Below are 10142 nucleotides of genomic sequence, written 5' to 3' on the forward strand. Positions count from 1 at the left end.
TTCACTGCAAATCCCATAAATCAATGCCAGCCAACCAGAGGCCTCATGCCAGTCTCCGTGTCGGTTGCTAGTGCAAATGCAAAACGTTAAATGGAATGATCGATGGACGGTGAATTGGGTGACGCTCTGCCGCTCGGTAACGAACGGAGCCCTGTTGTGGATTGTTTTTTTTATTCATGTATCATTTTATTTTAAAAAAAAGTTAAATGTCAACTGGAATCTGCACCGAGAGTGATTGGAAATGGTGGTGAAAACCCGTTTGCTGACTTCTTTTAGCCTAACGAAACCTCAGATATAGAATGACGATCTATGGTATCGTTGGAAATGGCAAATGGATGCCTAATGAAAATGGGTGCTTATCGGCAAAGGATCGATTGGCAAAGTTCTCTAGAATTTATGTGTAGATAAATTATTTCATCGACAAATGAGATATTGTTACAACGTGGGATATTTTTCATATTTTGTTTGAAATTCGTACATGTCATGTAATCTTGAAGTTGTTTTCATGAATCTTATTCTTTTAATTGTTCTTCATATTCATATCCAATCATTTTGGAATAAGAAATTGTAAGATTTAACTATTCTAGTATTTAGTTTAGTCTGACTTTAGTAGTGGTGACACAAATCTCAACTGTCATTCAGACTCAACGCAGATCATATCCGACATCTCAGTGCTTTATATCTGGGTTATTTTTTACCAAGACTCGGCCAAAACAGTTTAGCGATAATTTAATACGATTTTGAGGTACAATATTGCTTGTAGCCTAAAGTCGTGATCCAGTACAGCTATCAATTGTTTAATTATTCCATATAAACTCCTTTGAATGTACAGTGGTGGCCATCTTAACTCAAATACTTTGATATCAGTCTTCAAACAATTGTGTTTATTTAACTGTTTCAAGTTGTAGCACATTGATTTGTATTAATAATTTTATTGAAGTGCATTCATACATTTTATCAGAATGCCAGAATTCACCGAAAAATACTATACATTGAAATGTCCCACTATCCCCACCACCCAATACTGCCTTTTTCAACCATTCCTACCATAATGTGAAGTTTTCAAATTGATATGGCAGGAATATATGCATAAGACGAAAAGAGGCATACACGACAATTTCAATATTAGGACCAGTCAGAGTGTTTAAATATTTTCGTTGAAATGCTGCATCAAAACTATCTAATTGTTTATTTTTTTCATAATTTGGCGAATGTTTATTGTATCACAAAAAATCTTTATATGGGAGATCTGAGGCTAGATAATGAATGTTTGCAGTTTTCAATAGCCCAAAAAAAATCAATAGGATTAATTAACGATCGATTGAAGTTCTACCGGGAAATCTCTCAAAAGCGCGTATATTGATGAAAAATGTAGATAAGTTGTTAACAAAGCATTCTATAAAGAATGCAAAATAAAGCAACCAGCTGTAACAATTTGCCTGTTTTCGAATAAAACGTACGGACGTCATAAGCCCACTCGATTTTCATAGATTTACCTAACGTTTGGATGAAAAAGGACTTTTTCGGGCTGGCTAAAGAAACAAAACTTTGCGAAATAATTTCTTTCCATGAATATCCTTGGAAAGGTAATTATTTAAGCTTACTTTCAAAAATAAATCTTCGACCTAGCGAGCTATATGTTGTCAGTTATCCGGAATGTTTGCCATTGCGGACGATGACATGCGTGTAGCCACGTTTTAAGATCTACCTTGAATGTTTATAGTTGCTCCTTCGTTTTCGCGATAAAATTGTTGATTCGTGGACTTGGATGTCATATCGAAATTTCCACAAAATTTCGCCTGAAATGATGCTATGGAGTTTTGGTGTCATTGCTTGACGGCGCGTGATACTGTCGTCAACTCGAACGACTTAACTCTGACGACTGACTATCCTGCTATGGGTAATCAATACGTCACTGGATTCCAAGCCCCATTAGTGATTAAGACACTCTTGACTGACAACGGTTGTTGAGCCAAAAAAGAAGAAGAATCCAGTGGACACAATTTGTGCTGACTGATATGTTTGTTCGTGTTTCCCAGGTACTATTTCACTGATGGACCGGTTGCATCCACCTCCCGACCAAGCTAATGTATGTAATAATGTATGTTAACGCAGCAATGTAGCCATTTCTTTCTCGGTGTTCGTATTCAGCATTCATTGGAACCTCAAGTCGCTCAGGGCTAATGATTAGAGCTCGATTGATAGAGGTGTCAAATTTTGTTTGCTGACCCTTGGAATACTATTATTGAAAGTGAAAATAACGTTTCATTAGTGTGGGTGAAAATAATCCCATGAAAAAAAAAGACATTTTTTTTAAATGTAAACGTTATTACAATATTTGATTTACATAGTCTCATACTTACGCAGATCAATTACAAAGCCGCTAAATTTAAACAAGTGTTTAATGCTTCAGTCCAGTTGTGGGTTTAATGATAATCGGACTGAGGGGTCATAAGTGGTTTGTGGATTTGAGAGGCCCCTAGAATTTTGTCCAATAAAGAGTCGATTAAACTTTTAAACTACCGGTTATTTCTAGTCTAGGAACAATGGTTTCATGGCACATTTGTTAGCATTATCATTCCTCTGAACGAATATGTTAGTGTATACGCTCGAAGAACGCTGGAAAATGTTGCGGCATTATTACTTTTAAGATCATCGTAATGTTTCAGAACGTGTACGAAAATTGTGTAAAAAAATAATGTCTCTTATGAAGTTCATTTTTAACTTGGTGGCTGTGTCAATATTCATATTTGGGGCTCTAGGAACCTCCATTTAATTGAAAAATATCAATGATTGCAGACTTTTCGATGTAGATTTTGGCTATGTGCACAATTTTTGAGGATCGAATGATCCTTCCCTAGTTTAAAATTTTTCAAATTGGTCAAAGTGTAGACAGAGCTGTTAATGTCAAAGGTATGGGAGGTTTAAAAAGCTACTTTTATAAGTTGACGTGGGCCTATTAGGGTAAGGTAGGTACAGACACTGCGGGTAAGATGGACACTTTTCATAAATGCATGAAAAAGGTAATTTTTGAAAAATTCCACTCTGCAGCATCCAAACTTAAAGTAAAACAACATATTTGAGAACATTTTTGGCATAATATATGCAAAATTGGTTAAATTCACGAACAAAACAAATTTTCAATCGTGCGCACAATTGTGGATCTTATTTGACTACTGCGGATCTTTAGCTTTGTAACTTGTATTTTTTATATTTTCGGAAGTTTTATTACATGAATGAAGTGTCGTGATTATAAATAAAAACAAACCGATGAAAGAACGAGAATGAAAGCAATACAAAATATTGTTTGATGGTGATTGTTTAAACATCCTGACACCAAAGCGGGAAAGACGGACACTTTGCCATAGGGTAAGATGGACATCGAATTTTTTGCTTTATTTTAGTTCTTATTTCAATTGGTGATGAATAGATTTGTTCAAATGCCTCAAATAAGGGTATTCCGAAGCTATAAACCAATCAGCAACTAGACAAAGTATTGAAATAAGCGAGAAATGAATCAATATCTTGTCACGACTTGGACAACTTTAGGCAATAAAAAGAAGAGGGATTGATGCGACAACATTCAGGAATAGATAAGAGATTTTGTGGGATTGAAAATATCAAAATGTTTAGTTTTGACATAGTGGAAAATGGCCTGAACTATTAACAAGTCCTTCAAAAAATACTGGGGTCGTGGATTTTTTGAGGAGTAATTTCCTAAAAGGAAGTTCTAGACGGTTGTTTTGTAAGCTGGAGCAACGTCAGCTGTTAGTGCGCGATATTCCAATAATTCTTTAGATGCTGCTTTCTACGATATATTGCAAGCGGCCCTTACAATTCCTTAATTCACGGCTGAATGAACCATTGTTGCTATGGCCTAGAATTGGTTTATGTATGTACCAGGACGTGGAAAGCAATAGGATGTGTTAAGGTGCCGTCTTTCCCATATCAGGTGTCCGTCTAACCCGAACATCTCAAAACTGGACGAAAAAATAAAATGTTTTTATTTAAGAAAAAAAAAAAACACACACAAAAACCAATATAAACTAAAAAAAATCAACACATTTTATAATGAAACATGAGTGGAAGATAATGTATGCACATTTCCATGGTCTTTGCTTGTATACATCTTTACATTTTTACCAGTTTACTTAACGTGTCCGTCTTAACCTACCTTCTCCTATTGGTAAAACACCTCTTTACTCATTTTTATAACAAGCAGCCGTGAAACTAGACATTCCGTGAAATAGCCTCGCACCGTGAAGCGTGCAGCCAAATTCCATAATAACATTCGATGATATTCGATGACAGGCCCACACACAACCAATTTGTTTCACGGCGAATATTTTCACAATATGTGTGGGAGCGTGAAAATTTTGGCATTTCATCGAATATCATCGCACCATACAGGATGACAGCTGCATACCAATGACTGCGTAGGAACGAGGTCAAGTAATATAGAACGATTTGACAAGTAGCCAAAAGTTCGTTACAGACAGTTTGACATCTAAGAGCCCTTTTCGATTGAAACTTTATTTGTGATAAAAAAGATAAATCGGTCTGGTTATTGCAAGAAAAATGTTAATTGGTTCATACATTTTACAGGAAGAGTATGTTTACCTGTAGTAACAGTAAATGTTTAAGGGAATGATGAATTTTCAAGGGCGTTCTGCTGCCAAATGGCATCCAAGATGGCCAATCCGATTTTGGCTAATACTTGACCTCATTCCTACACAGTCCTTGGTACATACATTTGGGCGTGAAATGTTTCAGCCATGTTGATTTTGGCTATTTTTTCGCGCTTCACGTTGTGAAACTGTCTCTAAACGACTGGCTGCACGGTTAGTTGTCATCAAAATTATTGAAATGTTATAAAACCTGCAAATGTGGTTAACCGTGGTTGATCATAGTTCCAACAAAGAATTATAACCTATCATTTGGTAGATAAAGTGCAGATTAAATACACTAATTGTATGCATCTACATTGACGTAGAAGTTTACTTTACTTCTATTTTGTACCCAATCTGATGGTATAATAAAAAAAGGATGAACCATAGCTAAAAACAACATAGCGAATCAAACCCTAAAGGCCTTGATACACTTAATCATTGTTTCTGGATGATGCACCGTATTTATGGAGAATTAGTTTTTGTGGTTGATTTTATGCTCTGCTTATACACTTGGGATTCTTGGCACATAGCTTAGCTAACGATTTCGTCGAATAGTAGTACTGTGTGTCCTAGTGCTATGCTGTTGAACTTTCAACCAACTCAACCGTACAAGTTTCGACGCGGGAAAAGTGCAGATAGAGAGTGCATTATGCTGATTTGATGAAGCCTAGCAAACTGGGTTGGCAAAAGGTTGGCAAAAACATTTAGTATCTTCGAAAGCTATGCTGTTGAGTTGACGACGAGTGGAGGGTTCATATAACAGTTTTTGTTACAAAAAAGTCAAAGGCTGCTCAAATGATTTTTTCCATTAAGAAACTGGATAAACAAACTAGGGCATTTTACTAGCATCATATTCTTCGACTGTTTACATAACGTGTGTTGAAGAACCTGCTTAAATGTATTTATATATTTAAAACTGTACTCATAAAGAGAGCTAAACTAGAACGAAAAAGTTGACAACATACGAGCATACTTCAAATCTCTCCCGAGACTAAAGATCATATGGAATTGTACTTTCCAGTTACAGTGTGTCGGATTTCATTAGGTGCGTTTTGCATGAATCTCTTAAGTTTTGTCACAGGTGAGAGTGCTTTGCTTCGTTGGTTGAGGTTGAGAGGATTAGAATGTTTCCATTTTCCCCATATAAACAGATTGCTTTTGCATGCTCTTTACTTGGAGTGGAAACGCAAAGAAACAGCTTACTCTAATCTCTCGCATTCCTTCGCCAGCTGGTACTATGCCCGGACTCTTTCGAATAGCGTTCTATTTATCCTTTCAGCGTCGATGCACCTGGTCGCACAGCTGCAAAGAGCCTGTTTTAAAATTGATTCAGAAAATGGTCGCTTCCTCATGCGTTGGAGAGAATCTGCAGCCCGGTAACGGAACAGGTAGAACCGTTTGGTTTTGCTAAGTTTGCCCAAGGTGAGCTAAGCGAGTAACATTCTTCACATGCGGGGCAAAAAGAGAAGAGTTGATAAAAAGGGCTGAACTACTGTCTTGTTAAGCTTGCCCTCCACCAGAAGCGGAGTCCGAATCACTTGCATTAGTCGAGAAAAGCTGACACATGGTTTGCGTTTCATCACTTTGATCTCTCGGGAGCACACGGGAAGTCGTTTGCTTTCTGTTCACTTTCTTGATGGACCCAACGAATATGGTTTTTTGCTTTCCCTGATAACACAATGCACCTGTGAGACAATTCACCACCTATTCTGGCCCTTTCATGCCCCTTCCCTTAACGAACGGTATGTAGCAACGAGCGAGTGAAACGTGCACTTACGATCACATTCTCATCGATGCACTCCATATCGCTGCTGTGTGAAGCGTCCGGCGCGTGTGTCAGCACGTTGGAGGTGGTCGAGAGAGACGAGGACGAAATTGTCGTGGCTCCAACCGCCGAGGACTGATCCATTTTTGATGAGTTCTGAAAACTACAAACTCAAGCGAACTGCTTTCTCGGCTGATGGTGATGAGCTGAATTCGATTATGCACCCTTTGCAGTGTCGAGTTTGAGTGTTGGCTGGTCGCTTATCTTCAAACTTTTGAACTTGGTGGTTTCGCTCTGCTTCTGCTTAGGATAAGGAATGATCTGAAGAATCAGAGCTTAAAAAAACTTTAAGAAAAGAACAAGGCTGCTCTGGGTAATGATGCTTTATGTAGGGGAAAACCTCTCCAATGAAGTACTTTAAAAGAGACCGCGCAGTGGAAAGTGTGGATGACAAAAGATTGAAAATATGAATATATACGTATGCCACCACTTCTAAGCGATTGCAGCTTGGCGAAGGGAATACAATAAGCATTTACGTTCGAGTTTTGTTGGCCTCAAGGCTGACCTCGTGGCTCTTTCGAGATTCCAATGCAAATTAAATTTAGCGTACACTTTCTTGATGGAGCTTTGAATGGAAAACAAAGCAGGTGCAAAAGATGTTATTATTTCGTGTTCAGTATGAATTTTGGATATTGCTATTTTGTTTTGGATGTCGATATATAAACAGATAAAATCTTAGTTATTGCAACACTCATTGTTCATTCCATGACAAAATTACCATAACAGCACATCGAAACGATTTCATTGCACTGTAATAAAAAGGTGCAAAATAATCTAGAAACAGTTCCGTAGGAATATGTTACCTACATTATTCTTGTTGTTTTATTCAGCTTTATTATTGTTATAACGGTATCAAATTTGGTTCGATTTTATTCACTGCAGTCTTTTATAGCTGTGCTTATCATCGGCACACGAGTGGAATTGAAACTGACACTGCTTGTTCTTGAACGCACTGATAACTCACTCTCCAAAATTTATATTATTTGCACATTTTTCTATTATTAATACTTAATTTTTCACTGTCCATTTGTTCTAAGAATCACAATAGTAAAAATAAATCAGCCTTATTAAGCTAACACAGGTTTATTTGATAAATGTTTCATTTCAAACTTTTAAAGGTGCATTACCATGAGGTGCTTTGGTGCGTATCAAAAGCAACACTGAACACGAAGATTGGGCCAAAATCATTCTTCCATCCTCGCTTCACGAAATACACACAAACGCACTCAAAAACATCATCTACAGTATGTGAAGATCACATGCAATGATCTCAAAAACATAGACAAAAGCAAACATGACGTCACTAATGACGAATACGATAGACATGTCAATGTAATTGTAAATTGGCAGCAAATTATCAACGCTGATGGCATTTGGTTTGTGTTATCGGTACGGTTTTTGGCTGTTTTTGATAGTGTTAGTCCGTTTCGTTTCAGCCAAGAAATGGAAGGTAAATAAACTACTAACACGAACACACAAGCAAATAAACACGATTGCGATAATGTCCTGCTTGAACGAAATCCACCACAAAAAATTTACACTAATCGTACTCATTAGTGTAAATGCACACAGCTTCAAAACACGTTTTGTATTGAATTGTTTATTTTTTATTATCTAATGCTTAGTTAGTTTTCTAATGACAGTGTGCCGCGTTAGCTTTGATTTGCTGTCTAAGTGGGTTTTTAACTGTAGCATAATTTGAAACAAAACTATTATTTTTGTAATTTTTATAAAATTATAATATGTACAACACTTTTATTGTTGTGTTTTAATTTGTTTTGATTAGTTTTCGTGATCTCTTGATCATGAATTTCACAATCACAAATTTTAATCGCATCGCACTTTTTACGAATCAGGGATAGTTTGACGATAATCAACAACTGGCTTAATTTGATTTTGTAAAGTCACGAAGGCATCACGTCCTTAAAGTAATCGCATCTTATCAGATTTGAGATAATTGAAGGAAAAAAAACAGAGCAATCAGCTACTCAATGCAGTTATGACATGTAAATATTGTTACATTTTTTTCATAGTTATACCGGATCAAAAAATGCTAATGAAATGCACCCAGAAAAGATCACTCGTTAAATGATTATTCTTTTAAATGATTGAGGGCTCTTCAAACTCCATCCCATGGGTAAAATGAGGCCCACGATGACTTAAAGGTTAAAATAAAATAAAAATAAGGCTTTTTTTATGTTTTTTTTACTATATAATGACCAAACGAATTGTTAGAAAGCTGTATAAATATGACGGTTTCAGAGTGTTTGTAAATAAAACTTAACTTAAGAATTAACGATCACCGTTAAGTCAATGTCAACATGATCCGGAACAACGGCATTTGTGTCCCGCTAACTGAAGAGATCGATGACCACTGGAGTATAGACGGTCTTTAAATCACTTTGATGTGGCGTTAAAGTCGAAAAGCAGATAAAAGTGCTAAATGACTTTTGATGCATTTGATCAGTAGTATTTCTGCAAAGATGATTGGAGCCTCTTCGGGGATAGTCTTAACAGTATGCCCGTCGTAATTTCAAACCTAGTCAGGATTAAACTTTCTCATACCGTAGGACTTCCTATCCTTCTTATGTATGGGTAAACTATTCATTCACGGATAGCTAATTCCATTGAATGGTTTGTTGCAGGCCTCTCCTCATTAAAATAAATTGAAATTGAAAAATTAAAATAATTGTGGGCCTTCCCTTGCATAGAAAAATACTCAAAATCAATCAAAGACAGAGCAGCAAAAATACATTAAAAATTAATTCTTATAATTGACAATGAAACCCAAGAAATTGTTTACCATACAAAGTGCCTAAATCCTGTTTGATCCCAGTTTTACATGCTTATTAGTAATAATATGAGGGGCTGTCACATGTTTGAAATTGTGCTGCTTCATTGTTCAATCGATTCATTTTAATTCATCATCATCAAAGGTCACAGCACAGCAAGATTTATGCTAGATCGACTCCATTTGTAGCTTCAAATTTGAAGAATTTTACTATAATTGTCTTTTTTGCTTCGGTTGGAGTTGTTTGGCGAGTTTTAGGAAAGGACATAGTTTAACCAGTACCCTATTTTCTGATATATACTCCTGCGAATAGTTCATGCATTAGTAATCAACACAAAATACACCTTAATTAAAATGACTAGTATTGCTACAGCTAAACCACATGCACGGTACCGCTTGTACCATACCTGGTAACGAGTGTTTCACTAACCAACGTACCGAGTTGGACTGGGTGCATAATGTTTCCACACGCAACAGCGCACAACGGCGGTGGATGGAGGGTTCAATAAAAGCGAAACAGTGTTTCCCAGGGGTCACGTTAAAATAATGTGTTTATTGCTAGATAATTTGTTATTGAATTAATAAAGCTGGAATGAGGTCAGCTTCACATCTGGCACGGCATAAATTATCGAAGGAGTCGCTGTCCATTTTCAACACGTTTTTGGAAAATATGTTCACGCTCTGGTTGTCGTGTTGCGATTTAGAGCCGAACCGTGCTGAAGAGTGATGTTGATTAAGTGTTGTGGGCTAGAGCAAATGAATGATTTGAAATAATGCGAAGAAGTGGTTGGAAATGGTTTGCAATGAGGTCAGTCAGCAATAGAAATTGCACGTGAAAAGATCGGTGTATTTATAT

General features: G+C 36.7%; 1 protein-coding gene across 7 annotated transcripts in view; it reads right to left on the bottom strand.

Annotated features, from left to right (window-relative positions):
- Positions 1-7694, bottom strand: part of LOC121599995 — a 35098-nt gene extending 27404 nt beyond the window's left edge. The window contains exons 1-2 of one of the 7 annotated variants that reach the window (XM_041928178.1): positions 7623-7694; positions 6448-6756 (exon numbers count right to left, since the gene is read on the bottom strand). In XM_041928178.1, the coding sequence (XP_041784112.1) occupies positions 6448-6579 (132 nt within the window). In that variant the 5' untranslated portion in view covers positions 6580-6756; positions 7623-7694. Of the gene's footprint in view, positions 1-6447; positions 6781-7302 lie in introns of all 7 variants that reach the window. The other 6 variants (XM_041928177.1, XM_041928179.1, XM_041928176.1 and 3 more) reach the window with 6 other exon arrangements.
- Between the last annotated feature and the right edge of the window lie 2448 nt (positions 7695-10142).

The sequence above is a fragment of the Anopheles merus genome, chromosome 3L (genome assembly GCF_017562075.2).
Source record: "Anopheles merus strain MAF chromosome 3L, AmerM5.1, whole genome shotgun sequence".
In the NCBI taxonomy this organism is placed as follows: domain Eukaryota; kingdom Metazoa; phylum Arthropoda; class Insecta; order Diptera; family Culicidae; genus Anopheles; species Anopheles merus.